This window comes from Penicillium hordei (genome assembly GCF_028827395.1).
Source record: "Penicillium hordei strain IBT 12815 chromosome Unknown utg000005l_segment0_segment0, whole genome shotgun sequence".
Taxonomy (NCBI): Eukaryota; Fungi; Ascomycota; class Eurotiomycetes; order Eurotiales; family Aspergillaceae; genus Penicillium; species Penicillium hordei.
Window position 1 is genome coordinate 1,593,271 of NW_026623146.1, and position 20,575 is coordinate 1,613,845.

At 44.7% G+C, this 20,575-nt stretch overlaps 7 protein-coding genes across 7 annotated transcripts; 2 read left to right on the top strand and 5 right to left on the bottom strand.

Annotated features, from left to right (window-relative positions):
• Positions 1 to 564: 564 nt before the first annotated feature.
• On the bottom strand, positions 565 to 1,688 carry N7537_009549 (major facilitator superfamily domain-containing protein; the record flags this gene model as incomplete). Its single annotated transcript, XM_056900603.1, has 3 exons — positions 565 to 809; positions 850 to 1,571; positions 1,630 to 1,688. The coding sequence occupies 3 exons, from the start codon at positions 1,686 to 1,688 to the stop codon at positions 565 to 567; spliced, it is 1,026 nt and encodes a 341-aa protein (XP_056749271.1).
• A 1,665-nt stretch (positions 1,689 to 3,353) lies between these two features.
• On the bottom strand, positions 3,354 to 5,038 carry N7537_009550 (uncharacterized protein; the record flags this gene model as incomplete). The annotated part of the gene is made up of 5 exons (XM_056900604.1): positions 3,354 to 3,547; positions 3,603 to 3,762; positions 3,813 to 3,924; positions 3,976 to 4,568; positions 4,622 to 5,038. 5 exons carry the CDS (start codon positions 5,036 to 5,038, stop codon positions 3,354 to 3,356), a joined length of 1,476 nt encoding a protein of 491 aa, XP_056749272.1.
• A 348-nt stretch (positions 5,039 to 5,386) lies between these two features.
• N7537_009551 (uncharacterized protein) lies at positions 5,387 to 7,046 on the top strand (the record flags this gene model as incomplete). Its single annotated transcript, XM_056900605.1, has 3 exons — positions 5,387 to 5,904; positions 5,961 to 6,329; positions 6,380 to 7,046. 3 exons carry the CDS (start codon positions 5,387 to 5,389, stop codon positions 7,044 to 7,046), a joined length of 1,554 nt encoding a protein of 517 aa, XP_056749273.1.
• Positions 7,047 to 7,470: 424 nt separating this feature from the next.
• On the top strand, positions 7,471 to 8,730 carry N7537_009552 (uncharacterized protein; the record flags this gene model as incomplete). The annotated part of the gene is made up of 1 exon (XM_056900606.1): positions 7,471 to 8,730. The coding sequence occupies one exon, from the start codon at positions 7,471 to 7,473 to the stop codon at positions 8,728 to 8,730; it is 1,260 nt and encodes a 419-aa protein (XP_056749274.1).
• A 3,700-nt stretch (positions 8,731 to 12,430) lies between these two features.
• On the bottom strand, positions 12,431 to 12,913 carry N7537_009553 (uncharacterized protein; the record flags this gene model as incomplete). The annotated part of the gene is made up of 1 exon (XM_056900607.1): positions 12,431 to 12,913. One exon carries the CDS (start codon positions 12,911 to 12,913, stop codon positions 12,431 to 12,433), a length of 483 nt encoding a protein of 160 aa, XP_056749275.1.
• Positions 12,914 to 13,721: 808 nt separating this feature from the next.
• N7537_009554 (uncharacterized protein) lies at positions 13,722 to 14,651 on the bottom strand (the record flags this gene model as incomplete). The annotated part of the gene is made up of 1 exon (XM_056900608.1): positions 13,722 to 14,651. One exon carries the CDS (start codon positions 14,649 to 14,651, stop codon positions 13,722 to 13,724), a length of 930 nt encoding a protein of 309 aa, XP_056749276.1.
• Positions 14,652 to 18,212: 3,561 nt separating this feature from the next.
• Positions 18,213 to 18,564, bottom strand: N7537_009555 (uncharacterized protein; the record flags this gene model as incomplete). Its single annotated transcript, XM_056900609.1, has 2 exons — positions 18,213 to 18,340; positions 18,378 to 18,564. 2 exons carry the CDS (start codon positions 18,562 to 18,564, stop codon positions 18,213 to 18,215), a joined length of 315 nt encoding a protein of 104 aa, XP_056749277.1.
• Between the last annotated feature and the right edge of the window lie 2,011 nt (positions 18,565 to 20,575).

Here is a 20,575-nt window from a genome sequence, read left to right on the forward strand (position 1 = left end):
AATTCCCCTTAAAGTTGAATATACTATTGTGCCCTAATGACTAACTTGATAATAAATCTACAGTTCTGTAAGCGATTAAATTAACTCAGTATATCATTTTTCTTCCATATTGGAGCTTTGTAAGCGCATTGACTTTAGATGCCGAGGAAACGTTGGGGCGGATACCTAGTTCTGCTCTCTTCCTTTCTCTCTCTTCTCTCTTCTTCCTTCATCGAGAGTATTCGTCATTTAAGAGCGAATTGGTGGCATAGTAGATGGTTAAAGAAGAGTTTAAGTTAATTGGCGGGTTTTTGTTGGGGTAACGCTCTCACTCGGCTGTGAAATAAGTTGTTGCTCTTCATGTAATTCAGTACTGAACACACTGATTTGTTATATAGAATATATATAGATTGTCCAGATATTTGGGTTTAGAATCGAGGTTAAAGTTGAAGTTGGTTAGAAAACCTAAGAATGTGATCATTTGGCTGACCTAACTGAATGGATGGCGGACCCACATCTATAAGGGCCAGTTGAGTCCAATCATTCATTATAAACAACAAATCTCACTCTCCCACAGCTGTAATATTAAATCCGGTCGCTGAACTGACGAGAGGAAAACCACCGATACCGAGTAGCAGTGGCCGTACGGATCCTTTTTCCGTAGTAGATAAATGTAAATGTAATCATGAATATCACGGTCGAAATGACGGATACCACGATATGAACATTCAAAAGCCCCATGCGGTTTATCCACGGCAGCAGGAAGAAGGTATCACCATTGAGGGAATATTGCGAACGAATGTAATGCCCATCATAGCATCTCCCAGGATCTGTCTAAAGTCAGCTAAACTCAAAGAAGTTTGAACCCACTTGCCTCGGTATAAGCATCGATAACGTAGGTCAGTGATACACTAATTGCTGGTGTGATCCCCAAAGAAGCGGCACCGAACCCCACAGCTACGATAGGCCATGGAAGACTATATTGAAAGCCACAGCCTGCCACCATGAGACCGGTAGGAACTAACGGAATGAAAGCAACTAATAACCAGAGGCGCATTTCAGGTTCGTATATTCCATTCTTCCGCTTTGCAAGATAGAGAATCAGCCTATCAGAAGTAGGTCCGACAATTTCCACTCCAATCCCTGTTCCAACGAAGACAGGCAACGTCATAAGGCCGACGCCGGATGCACTGAAATTATATGGTGGGGCTGGCATGAAAGTGGCCATATTTGTCCCAATGATTGTCATGACGGCCCATGACATACCATAGATGATCGCCATGTATAATATGCCTGGAATACAAAGCATGACATGGAAAGGTTGGGAGGTATGTAGGAGGAGTTGTGAGATCGATCCGCGACTAACTGTAAATTGCAATAGACGCTGTTTGTAGGACGTGGATGGGATTGATTCATCAATATCAACGTCGTATAAAGGCGGCAGCTTATCGAGGGTTGTCATTTCTGCAGGTTGCTTGTGGCTTTCGATCTCCGGGTTCTTTTTAGTATCGTGGCTTTTCTGAGAACACTCCGTTGTCCTAGTTTCCTTGTTTGTCTCTAACTCAACTCCCTCGGTCGGAGCGCTGAAGCATCTAAACGGTGAATTATTTGTTGGAATATATAACAATCATTAGAAGAGTCAAGGCATACTTGGATTCTTCGTATAGGAATACAAAGGCAAGAAGACCAGTTGCCAAGGAAATGGTCATAGCCCACCATACTGCTCGCCAACCAAGCTAAGTGGTGATATAGCTAGCAACAACAGGGGCTACTGCGGTACCAATGTGCTGACAAAAGATAAAGATACTGTTCATGGCCCCTCGTTGGTGGATGAAAAAGACATCGGCAACAGTCATTTGAATCATGATCTCTGCAAGGCTTCCTAGGAAGCAACTGAGAAAGGTGACAAGGTATAATTCCGGCACTGTCTGAAGTTTAGCTTCCCAGATACAGATTCCGACCTGAAGGAGTAAACTGGTGATGTATATCTGGCGTCTGCCAAATTTGAGGGCAAATGCGGTCAGTAAAACAGCAACGATAGCCACACCCCCACAGCCGAGAGCGTAGCTAATGTTGAGCTCCTGATAAGTAAAGCCTAGTTCGTCATTCATCGGTCCCCAAGTGATTATAGCGACAGTAATGCTGGTGGGTCCATTACGGTTCGGTGTAGCCAGTGCAAAAGGAGACGGGTTTAACCTACAACGAAAATACCGAAAGGGTGTAATAACAAACAAGACCGAAGTTGAGATATTTACGCCAAGGAGCCCAATTCTTCTTTTGTTAGGAGAAACACCTCACATTTGCCAGGTAACGCACCAATAATTCGTTAGGATCTCGACTGGGACGTGGCAATAAAATTGTTCGCACCGTCTCATCGCGAACCTGAAGATCTAATATACTAGTAATTAAAGGAGCATAGTGCACCACTCGGGCTAGATGAGCGGCGGTATGGTCCAATATTCTGTAGTATTAGTGGTAGAATATGGTGGTAGGTGCCCACCGATGCCCACCGATGCCCGCCTATTGTCCCAATTAGGAAGTTGAAGATGAATTTATCAGGACTTTGATACACCGGAGTAGGCTGCTATACACCTTTGTAGTGTGTGTCTAAAAATTAGGCTTTTGGCATAAAAGAGGTTTGTGACGGATGAGGAGCAGTGAAACATTACGTTGCGCATCAATGTTATCTTGTAGACAGTAATTACTCCTCCAGTAGTAGTTCATGGCCCTTGACCATCATTTTCTTCTCGTGACACGGATTGTACATGCGCTCGCAAACCAGCGTTAGAATAATTTAGGCTTTCTTTATTCAGAGATGTTTTGGCTTTCGATTCTAGGCACTGTCATCTTTATGAAGCATAATACCGAAGATGTTAAAAGGCCGGGGGAATACGATGATAGGTACACCAAATTAATGCCGGAATTTGAGCATAGCTCTCTTATTCCATCAATATAGTGAAAAGACGCATCGTCCATAATACGGCAAAAATTTGGCTCCCGCTATTTATGACAATATTAAAAAAGCTGTTCAATACAATCTTGGAATATGCTAGCATCAGTTTATTCTCTTAGAAAACTCGCAACATCAAAATGCTATCCTAGTAATACGCGAGGAGAGTAGTACCGCGGACGGAACCTAGATAGGCGCGACTCTATGGAGAGACTAGCCCGTCCTCGTGCCGCCAGCACGTTTGTTATAACCCGGGGTATCTATCAAAAATCTACTTCCAATACGATGCACTGTGGTTGAAATTGGAGTGAGAGACTTGATGGTTGCCATAGCATCGCGTGAATTCGAGGCTTGTAAATAGTTCCTTATATCTCCGTTTTCGAACTAGTCTCCAATTTGCGTCCGCAGTCAGCACTGCAGTAGTTCAAGGCTCCCAAGGGCCTTGGGCTCGGCTTCCTGTCAAAAGCTGGGGCTTTCCGTCTCCTTGAACGAGAAGCACATCTTCATGTCTCACCCCGAATTCATCCACTAGATAGATTCCGGGCTCCGAAGTGAAAGTCATGCCGGTTTTTAATAAGCTCGCTGTATTTCCCTGGTTCATATATGGGCTTTCGTGGGCTGCCTAAATTGTCAGTCTAGTAAACTTGAATAACAGGGATGGCTAAAACGGGACCTTTGATCCCAATACCATGCCCCACGCGATGCGTAAAGGCTTCTGCATACCCAGCATGACTGATCACGTCGCGGGCAGCAATATCTACACTGGCTGCGGTCATGTTCTCACGCATTTGATCAATTGAGCGAGTTTGCGCCTCGAAAACGATGTCCCAAACCTTTACCGAAGTCAGTGAGTTGGGTGAAAAGAGGAAACAAAATGACTTACCTTCAGCTTCTCACTCATGCGCGGTAAAAGCACATCGTCTTTGGAAGGCTTCTGCAAGAACGGCGGGAAGAAAGTGCGACAAATATCCGACGAGTATCCATAGAGATGTGCACTATCTCAGCGTTAGATGGCAAGTTTTACGACGGTTTCCAGGAATACGCACCCAACATCGATCAACACGAAGGTCTCGGCTTCCAAAACCTTAGACCCATTAGTTCCACCATGCGGGTTGGATGCATTCTCATCAAAAAGCACGATGTCAAAGAAGGGATCCAACCCAGCAGCTCGAAGGGCGTCATCGAGGGCAGCAGCTATTTCATTCTCGGTCAATCCTGGGTAGAGGCATTTTCTCATCTGTCGCACCGCCTCAACAGTTCCGGTATTGACCGCGCGCAAAATGTCAACCTCCCTAGCAGTTTTGATCTGTCGAACTTCCTCAACCTGACCCTGTAGACCGACTACCTCGAATCCTGCAGATCCAAGTCCGCGTTGGATGAAGTCCCGCATTTCTTCGTCCACCATCAGACGTGCGGGTTGACGGAGACCCATGAACACGTCCGATTGCCAGAGAGTAGTGTACGGATTCCAATGCTCCTCCCACGGAACGATTGAGATTTCCTTGGAAAAGGGCATCCCAAGTAGACGGGCGCGTTCAGCCTCGAACGATGGACAGAGAAAAGTGGTGTTGGCCTTGACATTGCCTGTGGCTTGATCGTGAAATGGGTGTATTACCATCAAGAAAGGACGCTCTTCCGGCTACGTTGGTGAGTTTAACTCGCCAAAAACCATAGTGGGTGTCTTTGTCTTACCTCCCACACTTCCCACTCGGGCTGGCTCACGTTGCCATAGTACTTGAACGTATATCCTGGTTCCACCACAAATGCATCAGCTCCCTCGGCGACCAGCGCTTGCGCCAATCGATCCCGTCGCTCTTCAAAGTCCGCAACTGCGATGGGCGCGACACTTTCCATGAATGGAAGCCCCGTCTCGAGAAGATTGTTGATTGCACATTGTTGGAAGGTTTTCACGCGGGCGGGGTTGTCCGCGTCATTCCATACACTTTGATCCGCCGCGAAGTGCTTTTGGTCCCCGAGCGACCATGAATGACGAGAAAAATTGTAACTCGTGGCTAACAGGCCAGCACTGGCTATAATTAATGCCAGACTGCGAGCCGAGAAGCGATTACGGGGCTTGACCTCGGCGCTGAAGGGCAGCTGTTTCGACATGATTCGAAAAAGTTGGATCAAAGAAGGAATTTAAGAATCCCCAGGTTGGGAAATAAAACGCCTTTGTGAGCTTAGCCCTCTAGCTCGAGAGTGGGGGGTTCTTATCTCGTCTTGACCTGCCTACTTTCGCATTTACTTCCCCGCCTCTCGTTAGCGCCAAAGGCCAGGCTCCGTTGCGTTAGTCTCGACGTCGGCAGTTACTTTGGTCTCCCATTAATTGGTGTAGTTGGCTGCAACTATCTCGGACAAATGAGGCCTTTACCGTTGCGGGGATGTGTTATAAAATGCGAGCCATATCCGATTCGAACCTGCTAGCTACATTCTGCAGGGTACATTCCCACCTTCATCATGAGCGAGCCTACGGTATTCGAGGCACATGGAACGTGCGAAAATAGTGCAATATCGAAAGAAGCGGACGTTCAAACGGGGACCTCACTTTCACCTTCCCCAGATGCAACTAGACAACATAGACAACATGCGACAGATAATCCCCAAAACGGTCGAGGCTACTCACGCCTCTCCATGGTCATGATGGTGGTCTTCAGTGGCCTCGCGATTGGCTCGGACGGCTTCAACGCTTCGATCATTGGAAACCTTGAATTGATAATGGCAGTCATTTATCCGGAGTCGCTGACCACGGCTGTAGCCGCTCGGCTATCCAACGCATTCATAGTCGGCATGATTATTGGCATGCTCTCATTTGGTTACATCGCCGATAAACTAGGCCGCAAAAGTGGTGCTGTTCTAACGACCACAATTTTGGTTCTGGGGATTGCGCTGGGTGCCGGTGCTAGTGGGTTGACCGAGGATGGCATGTTTTGGATGCTAATCGTAGCCCGAGGAATCGCAGGTGTTGGGGCGGGCGGGTGAGTGATCCTTTCTGTCCGATTTGTGCAACAGCCCGCTAATCCGATGCGGATAGAGAGTACCCCGTTGCAGGAGCAGGTGCTGCTGAAGCCACAGACGAGGCTCCGGGAATTCGTAAACGAAGAGGCTTTATTTTCGCAATGATTGCCGATCTGTCGGCATCTCTTGGCTTTGCCTTCGGTGCTCTGGTGCCACTCCTGTTACTTTTGTGTTTCCATCAAGAAGTGCAACATTATGAAGCTGTGTGGCGAGTCTCCTTAGCCATGGGAGCCATCGCTCCTCTTTCAATTTTCTGGTTCCGCTATCAGATGGTTGTCAGTTCTGCATATCGTAAGAGCTCTATGAAAAAGCAGAGACTACCCTATTGGCTAGCGATCAGGAAGTATTGGCGGCCGTTGGTGGGCGTTTGTGGTTCATGGTTCATGTGAGCACCTCAACCCCTTCTGATTTTATCGCTGTGGCTAATCACATCAGTTACAACTACATCTCCTATCCTTTCGGCCTTTTTTCGTCCACCATCGTCGGTCGGGTAAATCCATCCTCTTCCTTGGCCCTCACAATGGCCTGGGGAACATTGATAAATTGTTTCTATATTCCTGGTGCATTCATCGGTGGTTTCCTCTCGGACCGTATTGGCCGCCGCCGCACCATGGCACTTGGGTTCTTCCTCCAGGCCGTTCTTGGTTTCATCTTAGGAGGAGCATTAGGCCCGATCCAGACAAATCTACCGCTGTTTATCGTGCTCTACGGCATATTTCTTACCCTCGGAGAGGTCGGCCCAGGTTCTACAATTGTTCTCACTGCCAGTGAAAGCTTTCCTACGTCGGTTCGCGGCCATGCAGTCGGATTCGCTGCTGCTTGGAGTAAAGCCGGAGCGGCAATTGGAACTCAAGTCTTCAAGCCGATCATGGCTAACTGGGGCGATGATGACCTTCATGGAACTCAAGCCGTCTTTCTCATCGGCTCAGGGTTTGCTGTTCTCGGCGCTTGCCTAGCCTGGTTTGTGCTCCAGGACAGCAACAAAATCCTCGATCACGGTGACCAGGAATGGAAGGACCATCTGGTCGCTCACGGTTATACAAACATTGAATGGGGTGCTGAAGAGCAAACAGCTATACCTGACCAGAAATTGGCTGACTAGATCCTTAATTGGTACGATGACTGATGCAAGCTTGGAAAGCTAAGGGGTATAGAACAAGTGCTCGCGAACACTGGTTGCGTTCATTTTCTTCAAAGTCGATCGTATATTTCTAGTCTAGTTAACCCTCATGCTCATGTCTTATTTATCTTGGATTTTCAAATGTTCCGTCATACGTAAACTTTCCGTATAGTGCAAGTACCTGTTTACATACATATGTAGCGGCGTAGTATTACATTCATAGATAGATATTTAGATATATTTACATAGGCAGACTGAAATTACCCGATATAGTTTAGCGCTTCATTCCGCAAGGGTTTTCGGTCCTCCCCCGGAGCCGTCGTGGGTTGCGGATCGAAAACTTCTATAGAACCATACATCATAGCCAATTGCTCTCAATCCATCGTCCACAACTTGTTTCATAATAATGTCTTCTCATCTGTACGAAATTTCTGAAGATTCTGTGGCTTCCCATGACACAGAATTGGCCCCCGATTCTCGTTTGACCAAAGCCACTGGAGAGATACTGGCAGTTACGGAGGCCCTAACAAAAGATGAAGACATACTACGACGGACTCTAAGCGTGCATTCCATCGTATCAACCTCTAGCTTCGCAGAGCGTATGCAGCGAGCAAAATTCTTTAAGGGTCCTACACTGGTTGTGATCGGCCGAGGAACATGCGGCACGGTCTTTGAGATTCCTGGCACAGAGTCTGCGTACAAAAAAGGCCGTGATAAGGACTCGCTGTGGAACGATGTAAATCTGACCAACACTGCCTGCCGCGCAGTGACAGAGACCCAAACTTGTCTTCAGGAAATATTTCCAAATATTTCCATCCCTCGTGTGCCTATAGTTACTGGATGGATCAGCGAGAATGACTTACCGAACTGGTGGCGAGAGAATTTGACAAGATTCCCCGATGATACTGAAGTTGGATATCTTTTTCAAGTCCAGCGGATCTTGCCACTCCCTAAGCCCTCCCGTGAAGCTCTCATTCACCTCTATTTTCCGAAGAAAATGCACCATTCTGCATACGAAGACCCGGGTAATAAGGCATGTCTTGTACGACCATACCTTGGACAGCGGAGAGGAGAGTGGGAATTTTCTCGTCCAGCACTAAGCCTTCAGAACTTTTCTCTTTATCTCGATCAGATGGAGGAACTCCAGTTAGAAGCTGTCCAATTCTCCGAAGAAATGGCTATTGGACTGGCCATCATCCACTGGAAGGCTCACTTGGACGGCATGGACATGGAATTCGTACTTGGTAGCGCGACAACAAATGGAGAACTTCCGACCGTGGTTGAGAACTTCAAGACGGTCAATCCATTTGATATTTCTGCTGGAGATTTTCAAAAACGACAGGTGCATCTTTGGATGCTTGATTTCGATAAGGCTGATCAGCTTAACTTAAAGGAAAGCTGGAAGTCTCGCTGCGGGAAGATGGTCACTGCTGTGACAGCGAACGACCCCTATTTCCCTAACCCAGCAGCCATGGGAACTCTCGAACACAAGTTATGGGATACATTTGAGCGCGCCTATCTTCTTGCTGCGTCTAATATTCTGCTTACACAGAAGGGGTTTTCAACGCAAGCGATTGAATACCCGGCGCTATTTTTGAAAGCATGGAAGAGGAGAGCTACAGAACTCGCAAAGGACACGGAGGGTGATTTTGTGGAGTTCGGGTAATTATGGGGTTCTCTGAATGTCTCCTATTTTCTTTTTCTTTTTTTTTTTTTTTTTTTTTTTGGCGCAGCCCCCTTCAGGTTGTCTTTCTCCTTATCTGAGCGGTTTTTGAGAAAGGGGATCTGAGGATCCTGGGGAGGATGCCGTTAATAATACCCTCTATCTAGTTAACCAGTTATAGACACACACTGGTGGTTATGTTCTATGGATGTCTACCGGCACCTCCTCGTTATTGCTAGGACGTTATCTGGTGCCCCAGATTAACGGAATGTCTCGCCAATGGAGTCTCCCTTCCAAAGGGACCAGGGAAATGAACTGCAAAAAATGAGCACCGAGTGTGGATTGAACACACGACAACCTGATTTGCAATCAGGCATTCTACCACTGAATTACCGGTGCAACCCTAAACCGCTGAGCTGTTGGGGCTAATATTTTGGATCTGGGTTTAGATGTATTCATGGATAGAAACAACTACAGCGAGCCCTAAATCGGAGTGGCGATAAAGAAAAACACCACCATAATTTATATACATAGGTAACCCCTGTTGACACGGTAGCCTCAAGCCCTCTAAATGAATTCCTTGTTAGCACTGTATTCAGACTACGTGTGCCAGTTATATAATATCATCAGTTTTGCGGGTTTACAATCGTGGCGTTTCCGTATAGTTGCCACCGTATTGATATAGCCCACAGAGTAGCATTCCATCGCCTCACATCTACCGATCGTATAGTCGATTTAACCGTGGAAAGAACCACACCTTCCCTCCACTTCTGCCGTCCCATATGCTATTTCAATCTCTTTCAAGGCTATATATCGTACGTTGCGTGACAATCAGGCAAGGCCAACAGCGACTATAAGGATATTTCTCTTTATGGCAATGCTCTAGATGCTGTAGATGAATGGTGGACGAGCACAAGGAGAATATTACAAGAGTTTACTAAAGCTTGAAATAAAGTACATAGCTCCACTTTGTATACCTAGCGGCTCCGTTTTGAGCCCTGATAACTCGATGATCATGACATGATCTCCAACGGATCTCCCATCCGTTCATGGATAGATGGACAGATGTGATGAAGTTCAGATATTTTAGACAATACCCGGTCCAAGGCTTCAATCGGCCAAACCCAACCCACACCCCACACACCAACATGCCACTCACGGTCACGAAGAAATGCACATATACACCAAAGCACAGCCAGCCGCGATGCCAGCCACGGCTAAAGCCAAATGCACATATACACCAAGATGTGGACAATCGCGATGCCACCCAGGCCAAGCAGAAATGCATATTTACACATGAACGAAGATTTAGCCAACCAAGATTCCACTAAGACCAAGCTGCCACCGTGGAGGGGAGGTTCCCAGACTCAATCGATATCGACAAAGGTCCGTCCGAGGTATTTCTTCAGATACGCTTAATTTGCCGTGATTCTCAAGAGGATATTATCCGGCGCATCGCGCAGCATATTTGTTTTAAACAACTTTAACTGTTTACCATCCTCTCACAATACAAATTTCTGTGAAATTTGTTTCCACATGAGAAAATATATAACAATTTCCATGTAGTGCACCCTCCATCTTCCCTATCTCGCTCCTGACTTCTCATCTCTGCATCCTTCCATCCCTAAACTGCTACACAGCCATGAGGTTTAGTAGGGGGTCCATAGGCTATACAAGGCTAGATAGGATAGGAGAGTCCTTGCATGCTCTTGAGAGAAAGGTCTTGCTCTCGCTGGTGTCGCATTAGTCTTGTAATTCTTTCGAGGAAACGGCAGAGTATGATATGTTAGGCCCCAAATCAGTTTACATTCAATTATCTCGCAATCAGCCAACGTATGCTCGGTATAAGGATAGGACTGTATCAAACGACGCAATGGGTGGATTGATATTGGCGGGGAATGGTAATCCTAGAGAAGCTACAAACTCAGAGAGTTCACTACCAAGCTTACGTGACACAGTGTGGCTCTTATTTGGTACAGCCGGTCACCTAACCCTAAATGTTAGCTTTCTTGGCTAATGATGGCATTATTGGGATATTAATTTCAGCGATGTAAGCTTCAGCCAGCTGATGGGATAGCTGTATATTGAGTGCCCCTCTTACGGGGGCGGAGACATAAAAAATAATGATGAAAAGTGTTTCAATCAATACCAGATACTTTTAAGCATAGTGGCTAGGATATGAACGTGTACAAAGACTTAGTATATCTATTGAACTAGTGCTGATTGCTTGCAGTATCATGCGTAGGTCCAGCCTACTGAAATCTTGCCAACCAATGTAGAATGCATTTCCTTCTCATCTATATATAGGTATCTGAGGGAACTCAAGACAGAATTTAAAGATTTAATCTGGCAGAGTCATTACAGCACAGACATGTTGTTGGATGGCTGAGGCATCACAATGTGAGAGAACCTAAATGTTTGATAGCTCTTTCCTTTCCTTCTCTTCCTCCTCTCCTGGTGCGAGACAGTCAATACGTACAGTGTTTTCTCTATTGATCTCCATCTGTATCATTTCTCCATTACATTTCAAAGCAAGACCCAGGCCAAGCTGTGAGTAAAATGTATCTAAATTTAGTAGCACGACGGACCCAAAACCTACCTTAGTCGCGCCTTCCAATTTTCTTTAGTCCTAGTTGATCTCATCAGTCTTCTTTTCCCAATAGACCTTCTTTCTCAGATCTTCGCGCGATAGTCTCTTTAAGCTATATCTGCTGGAATACTAGCATTATCCGAGTTCGAAAATTTAGGGGTATATCTAATTAAGTACTATCATACTCTACCTATACTTTAGGATCAGTTGCGTAACTACCACTTAACCAGCCTTCTAACATTATATAGAGCGCTTTCTTCGGTCGGATTGTATAGCCGAATTACGAGGTCAGTCTCGTTCGTAACAAAAAACGATACAACTCTATTACCACACCTATCAAGAAACTCTCAAGGGTAACCGAAAAGCTACACGAGTTAAGTCATTGATTGGTCCGTGGTTTCATCATTTTGCTAGGCTCAACCCTTGACCTAACGCAGAAAGCTATACGACTCTATGATTATATCTATCTCGAGACCTTCAAAAGTCTGCCTAGGTGGCCTGTGACCTTTCGAGAAGGTCCATCCGTTCGAATGTACGAAACTGCACGTCTGGTGGGTCAACCTTGCAAGATAGGGCGGATACTAACGAGGGGAATATAACAGATGTAGCCAGTGAAAATCTTCTGGGTTATGCTGAGTGAGTTGGTGGGTGGCTTTGGTACAGTCATCTCCCCAAACGAATTGGTCTATAGACATTTCGGAACAGTCATTAGATTGTATCTCTGAATCAATAGATAGAAAATCGATAGTTTACCCATTTGGGCTTTTCATCCTTTCCTTTTTTTCAACCCCGAAGTCTTTATATCTCGTTCTGTTGTCTGCATCCATGTCGGAGCTATATACAAAAGTCAAATTCTATACAAACTGGGAATATATAATCTACGTATTACGCCACTATTCTATTCCCCTTAATCCAACCCCCACTTCCTTGCTATTGTCCAATGTCTCAAGATCTGTCTGAGAAGGTCACTCTTGGGGTTGATGTATATAGTATTGCAATGAGGGCGGACCGGATAGATTCCAAAATTTAGAGAAAATGGTTATTTGTCAAATATCAGACTGATTTCCGGAACTGAAGAGGATATATGAATAGTAATGTCACAAAATTTTTGATTTAGAGAGTTCCCAACAAAGCAAGCCAAACACAAAGGAGTGAAATTTTACTGTGTTCAGAGTAGAAATCGTAATTAATGCGAAGTAGTGGGAGCACAATGCGCACTGCCCCGACGCGACGGGTAACCGAAATATCATGCACCTCACGATTGTTCAACCACATACGAACATTCGGCATCGAGGAATTGTCGTCCTCTAGACTGCCAGTAATACGCACACAATAATATGGGGTTAGCAAATCGTTACCCATTTCGAGATCAGTCCCTGGCACAAAAATATTCGACACTAAGCGACCGTCTTGAAACAGCTTGACTTTGCAGGGCGGGCTGGATTCCGGCTGATCAACTCTTGCGGAGTATGTGCCGTATGCGTCTCGAAATAGACTGGTGTCCTGCGATGGACGTGGAGCCAAATAGCTCACACCCCACTGTCCTTTTATTCCAGCGAGAGCAGCGGAATCCTGAATTTGCGTCCAAAAGTTCATTTTGAAAGGTTTGACTGATAATACCCGGAGTTGAAGATTTTTGGAAAGTGAATTGACCAATGATTTTCTTTCGGAGAGGCCAAGGGTGCTCGGCGACTGTGAGCTCTTTGATAGATTATATAGATTGATGTAGAGTGAGATGTCCCGAAAAATGAATATTGTATCCTTAGATTTGTATTCCATTCAAGTTTCGGAACGAACAAGAAAAAGTAGAAGTCAGAAACGATTGAGGGCTGTACTTATGAAAAACCCACCTCCTGTGAATTGGGAATCGGAATACCCTTGATCATACGCCCATACGTTCCACGTCCCCATCGAAGTCAAACTAGATAGACTTTCTAGGAGCCGATCCGCAACCCTTTCCGATTCGAATTTGGAATAATATCCATCCACGCCCATTGGTAGACCGAGCAGTGTCCCGTGACCCTCCCTACCCTCGGACCGACCCGCCACTAAAACGGGTCACCATCGTCATGAAATCAAGTCCCAACCCTGAAGTTCTTCTCACTCCGGCCCTTTTTTGCTCTGTCAATGAGGCACGCGTAGAGTTGACTGATAGTCTGTGGTACTTGATAAAACTAATTAGGAAAGAACATCCACCGTAGTCGTCCGATATGGTGTAATCCAGGGGGATAGCGGAAAGACTACGGTTTTGTGTGGTGTTTGGGAGGATAATCGTGGGGATTCCGTATAGGCGGTTTTACAGATATAATTAGGACTAGTGCTATATTATAATTTGTACTTCCTGGCCCACGTAGTATATGAATATAAAAAGGAAACGACTACGAAAATGAAAATGAACTAACAATCAATAATCGATCCCCATCGCACCCCAAATATGGGTCGCCAGAAAAACCAAATCTTCCACATTGAGAACGATGTCCCTCTCCCGGGGGTATTGAGCTGCCCTCCGCCAAATTTGATGAAAAGGAATCAATAGAGGTTCTCCCGAAACCGAAGCTGTCCCGCGAGCTCCTGTGATTTCAATATGGTGGTTGACCCGTGGTCTTCCTATATCCGCATCCCATTCCCACTTATCGATTTTCAAGAGTGGTCGATCTCGCTTGATCTTGATAGTGATCGCGATATTGGCTTGACCTCCTGATGGGTCTACCCACATCTTCGCGTCGGCGCGAAGCTTCGTCTCAGATTCAGACACCCCCACTTCCAAAACCACCGCGGGCCTACTAGATCCTTCACGTGGGCTTATCATGGGCGCCCAACCTTCATCTGGAACTTTGCAATTTGCACCCATGTTGACCTCCACACCAGCAAAAGACTCGAAATCGCGGCCAAGCTCCATGTCTTTGAGGGCCTCTTCGATGAGAGTATTCATTGCGCGGGCGGCGCAGCGGTGTTCCCTTGTGGTCATTTTGATTATGAGAATTTTCGCAAATCGATCGTACTCGTAGAAGAAACCCAGAGGTCCGTGATTTTTGCGATTAACAATTTCTTCTTGAAACGCGGAGGGCTCAATGTGAAAAATGATATAGTTTGTGTTGTCGTCGGTTCCGGGTAGGAGGGTATCACGGTAAGCAAGGCTCTGAAAACCAACTTCGTGGGAAGGAGCCACCAGTGCGTGGTTCAAGTTCCGAAAGCGTGCAGTCTCATAATCTAAAATCTTATGAAACTGTTGGCTTTCTCTGTAGATGTATCTAGGAACAGGTGGAGGTAGAGTCTCCAAAAAGAGCTCCGTATCATCGCCATATCTGGCAACACGGGTGTCGGATTCAACCATTTAAGGCAGGATATGGTTATCAAGGTTGTTTTATCATCAATATTATTAGCACTGCATTCTAGTACGATCATATGTGAGATGCATGGATGAAGTTTGAGGATAAATGTTCTTAAATGCAAGATTAGCTACCTCATAATGATGTACCAGACTTTGGGAGGGAGATACCACATACAGGCCATCCGTTTCAAAATTCAACCCCGTGCCAAGGGCAGCAAATAGACCTTAAGAAAGCCTACACAGCCTATAGCCCAACCTAGCCTAACCCACCAAATGGGCTGGGTTTTGGGGCTATACTTCAGGCAGCCTAAGTCATATTATAGATACTAGTCATATGTTCTTACCCACTGCCCCACTTCAATTTGACCCGGCAACTAACCCATTTTTTTTTCCCTCCTACACCACCTAGACTGCTTCGAATCCAATGAAAATAGAACCAAGAAATAACAAATCGGCGTAGCTTTCTACTGAGCAAAGAGTAGCTATTATATACGCCTACAATAATAGCGCCACGCAGGTTCAATTAGCTAGTGATTTTGGCTGTACCCGTAAGACTATTTTAAAATTGGAAAATCGTGAGAAAACTGGCCGTCCCCCTATGCTTACTGAACGAACCTGTTATCAAGTTCTTTTATAGGCCGCCGGCATCCGTTTTGGACCTATAAGCAGCTAAGTGCTACTATAGCTCAGTATCTATCACCCTCCACTATACGTCGAATTTTAAAGCGATACGGACCGGCGATCGAGATAGAAAATACCGATTAAGCCCTCTCTTACAAAAAAGAGGCTTAAATTCGCGAGGAAATAGCGCTAGGAAAGCTTTTAATCGTAGATCTTTTCGGAGTGTTCGGTATAACGAACCTCGAACTTTGGACCACAATAGTGCTTCCGTACGACCTTAGAGGGCCTTCGAAAGGAACTTATAAATACGAAGGTTTATATTAAAGATATTTTATAAATGATTTGGGCTAGAATCTAGCTTAGTAGTCGAACAAAGTTAGTTATTATAGAACGGGACGAGGACTTACCTTCGAGGCGACGTTATACTATAAATTCGTATATAGAAACACTTAAAAAAGGTCTATTACCAATCTATACCCCCGGTATAGTATTTTAGTAAGATAACGCAAAGATTCATACCGTATTAGTGATACGAGAGTGGTTTGAAGCCTATAGAATATACGTCGAGGACTAGCCTACACACTCACCTGATTTAAACCCGATTGAACCTATATAGCGCTAGTTAAAAGTGAAGCTGTTTATATTATTTCCGGAGCTTATTAGCATGGGAAGAAGTGAGACTGCCTGGCTTTATTTTAAACAATGCTTAGTGGAAGCATGGGATGCATTAGATCAGTCGAAGATAGATATGTATTGATATTGAGCATGGGAAGACGTTTAAAGGTAGTACGGAGGACTAAGGGGTATTATACAAAATGTTAAGCGAGAAATTCATTGTGCGGGTGTTAAGCTTACTCATATTTTTATTTGAATTAATTAAACCTATAAATGGTGGTGTAGTGTAGTATGTAGTAGATATATATATTTGGTGAGGGAAGCCATAAAAGTGGAGTGGGTAAGAACATATGGTAGGTGATGTATTAGTTATTTGAAGTATAAAACAGATCTTTGTTATAAACTATATAAATGAATTTTACGCATTTAGTAGGAAGATAACTGATTATATTATGATCATTTGAACAGAACGTGGTTGGCGCAAAGGCAACTAATGCAGAGAAAGCGACAATCCTAATTCGTTATGTTCATATGTCAAAGTGCAAAGTGGAATACATGGTGGAAACAAGGTATGATACCGGAAAATCATGTGAGTGTATATTACAGTTAGTCATCGATATCCGCATAGATTGTTGAAATAGCGGATTTTGTCATTTTTAGTTAGTTAGAGTTTTTGACGGAAAGCTGGTGTACGAACAATGTATGGTATAAATGACCAATGTTGACAACTCTAACTAACTAAAATGACAAAACCCGCTATTTCAACAATCTGTGCGGACCATGATGACTAACTATAATATGCACTTTTGTATGGTATGCCTGGTACCCAATGTCACATGATGTTTCCGGTATATTACCTGGTTTCTACCATGTATTCGGACTTGGTATTCGACAGTCAACTATAAACCGACTGATTGATAACTAAGGCGGTGAGCCTGCCGGTCGATATCTGCCGATCGGTATCACAGAACAAAGGAAAAGGCAGTCTTATCTTGAACGCAGCTGAGGAAGATAGCGCCAAACGAGGGCAAGTAACATAGATTGTATTCACACGATCGTAGAATAGCCGATGGGTCATATCAAGGGATAAGGGGGTGGCGGAGCTTAGGAGCTCGGTGATCTAGATCAATAGCTAAAATGCATTTTTTGGCTCGACGAGGCACTTTGGTTTCTATACTGGTGGCAAAATTCAATATGTAAGCAACCTTGGAGTCTATCTGTCTCCTAGGGCCTAAAAAGAACGTATGCTAGATATTGACGAAAGGTCTGGGAGTCCGGTTTCTGTAGGTGAGATTGACATGCCTATTTTAGTTTGCGAGTCTGTTGCGAGATATATAAGTAGATATATATAAGTTGTAGAGGTTTGGTTGACAGTATAAAAGTTGGCTTAGTCTTGATTAATTTTCTCGGGATATGCGATATCCAGTTCAGCGTTTGCACTAATTAGTGCCAAGCGAATTGTCGTCCTATAAGCGTGGGGGCTATCTGACTTCGGGCAGGGTTACGCTATAAGAGCAGGGTATTTCAACTCCATTAGAGGTAGTATAGCTGGAAAGCTAATCAAGACGAGAAACTGAGTCCGAATATATAGCTGGTTGATCAAATTAAATAGTGTGACTTGTCTACACGCCGCTCAGCGAAATTGACGACCTTGGACTTTATAAGAGAGGCCATATTCAGAAGATATTATATCAGCCCATGGCAGCCAATTTGGAAAGTGAGGAGCAAAACGAGCAATCTAGCAAACTTCAATCCGCTACTTATGACAATTACCATCCCACCCTTTGCTGGGCCTCCTATCGCCCCCCAGATCCCTATGTAGCGTTATCTTAAAATCATATGGTTTGCCCCCCGCAATATTCCAGCCATGACATTGGTACCAGTTAGAGCTTTTATCCCCAATGAAGAAGTTGGATTGAGCTTCATTAAAGAAATTCTTTAGCCAGAATTCGGTTTCGTACCTACTTAGTCTAGAGCTGATCTTTTGGAAGAGCCCTGACAAAGCTGTTTCTTTAGAAGCTTGGAAAATAAACTCATTTTCCACCTGGAAAGTCTTGGAAGTTTTGTTGGACCGAGCTCGAGTTAGGACAAATACCCGTGCTAGAGGATGCTGAATAGTGCAGATGTGTGTAAACGTCCTAGATAATTTCTGATAAGACGATCGTCTTAAAGTATCCTGTTGAGATTGAAAGTACTCAATTGGATGTTGCTTTTGATGGAATGTGATACTCGAGCATGGACAAATGTCAACTTTGTCATCGTGCTGGAAGTCGCACCAAGTATTACATTCGAATATAGCGGGCTTTGGATCACATCTCCAACCAAATTTTAGAAACTGCCATCTAGAGTGCCGGTGAAGATTTTGACATCTAGAACAGTATACCCAGCGCTCGTTTTGAAGGCGACGAAGTAGTAACGTCCTAGGCAATGTTGATAGGACACATATGCCACGCTGTCTGTTATATGAGACATAGTAGGCATGCAACCTCTTACAGCTCAGTGCAAAACAAGCTCGGTCTAGGTCGGAAAGAAGCTGGAAGATAATTTCCACTATTTCTGAGGAGATCTTCCAGAGTGTCTTGAATTTCTTGGGCTCGACTGGTTCGACTGGTTCGACCCTAGGGGGTGGATCACGGACTCGCAAAATATTGCAAAAAGGTATGCGGGTGCGTCGAGTCATGGTGAGCATTCATTCAACTAATATCTTGTACAGGGAAGGTTTTGCTTGTCGCCGGGGAGAGGGATTTATTTTGTATGACACATACTACTATGACACATACTACTATGACACATACTACTATGACACGCACACTTCCATAGGTTTCATAGACCGGCAACCCGTTAATACTTCCGGGGTCAGCACTACCGATATCCATGGATTTCCAGACTCTTGACTTATGAGTATATAAGATAATGTCAGAAACTAAGGTCGAATACATGGTGGAGACAGGGTAATTTACCCAGAAAATCATATGACAATTGGTACCTCGTTTACCATATAAAAGTGCATATTATAGTTAGTCATCGATGTCCGCATAGATTGTGAAATTGCGGGTTTTTGTCATTTTAGTTAGAGTCTTCAATATCAGCCATTTTTACCATACATTGATCGTACCACAGATTTCTGTCAGATAACGCTAAACCATATCTGGCAAGGCCGCTCTGTATTCATACTGCGCCGCTAGGCGGGTAGAGCTCAGGAGCTCAGTAATCCGGATCAATAGCAAAAATGCCTCAATATAAGGCCTAGGGAGAAGGAAGGCGAAAAAGGGAACTTGGGCTGTTGGGCGGGAAGGGGGACTATATACAACCACGCACCAGGCAGGTATTGGTGGCGCTAAACTAAAATGGATCAGATTAAACCTAATGAAGAATTTCGCAGTCCCCATCCGATATGGTGTAGTGGCTAACATCGCCGTCTCTCACACGGCAGCCGGGGGTTCGATTCCCCCTATCGGAGTTTTCTTTTTGTCTTTTTTTGATCACTTCACTATCTAATCCTAGCCATGCGAAAGAAACCTTGGAAATAAAACAGTTGGTGGAATTGAGGATATTGCGCGACAAAAAGTCCCCATAACCCGGCCGCTAGAATGTATATCAGGGATTCAAAAAGCAATTGCAACTTAAACACCACTGCGCTTGCAGTCGGTGAATTACGTACTTTATATCTTGTCACGATCATTTTTGGAGTACGCACGTCACATTTGAAAAACGATTAAAACGCTTGGCGGCTTTCCGTACTCATAGACCGATCATTCTAGGCATAGTCCGAGGATTCCCAGCTACACTTCTAGGTTGGGGACCTTAGAGTACTGATCATCGGCCTTGATCTCCGCCAAGGATCAAGTTATTATTAATGTTAGTCAATAGCGAGCCTTTTCGGGTTGCAAGTGGAGCATGATGTATGAGAGCTGTGGAGGTATATGAAGTAAATACCTACAGAAGACCGAGCCTGATAGGGAAATATGGTACTCAGACTCCAGAACATACTAAAGTAAGAAGGCACAACGAAAAAATAACCAACATTCGGGCTTGTCTGATATATATTGATCATCAGTCGAATAAAACTAGAAACATATGGAACACAGTACTACAATCGCAGGATTTACGACGATCTGCGCGATATTACTTACCCCAACTAACTTCTCCAATTCTCCACTCTTTCTATACCTACCTACGTATATAATGTCGTTATAGTGCCAAGCCCACCAACGCCTGGCAGGTGTCTTGACCTTGGCACGATTACCGTTTGAACTTCTGAAATCGACGTCGTGATGGTGGGTGCTATAGCATAGGAGGTTTAAAGATGTTTCAAACTGCCTCCGAAAATTGCCCGCGCTATATTTACGCTCCCTCTTTGGGGATTATTTTTTATAGAAGATATATCTCTTCAGGTACTCAAGTGTCTGATAGTGAGCGTATTATTACGTTTCGAGTATCGAGACACTGACGACTTATCGTTTGTACATCTTATGTGTTAATCCCTAACAAAAGATACCTTGGACGTTGAGGAGTTGTGGAGACTCTACCGCAGGCGGTTGGGGTACTTGGCAAGGACCAGGTACATTTCGGAGGCCCACGGGTAAATCTAGTGAGGAACATATCGCCAAGTAACCTAAAATTGAGAAGTTAGTCGAATTCGGCATCGGAGCCGTAAGAATCGGATGATGATGCATGGCGTGCCTCACACT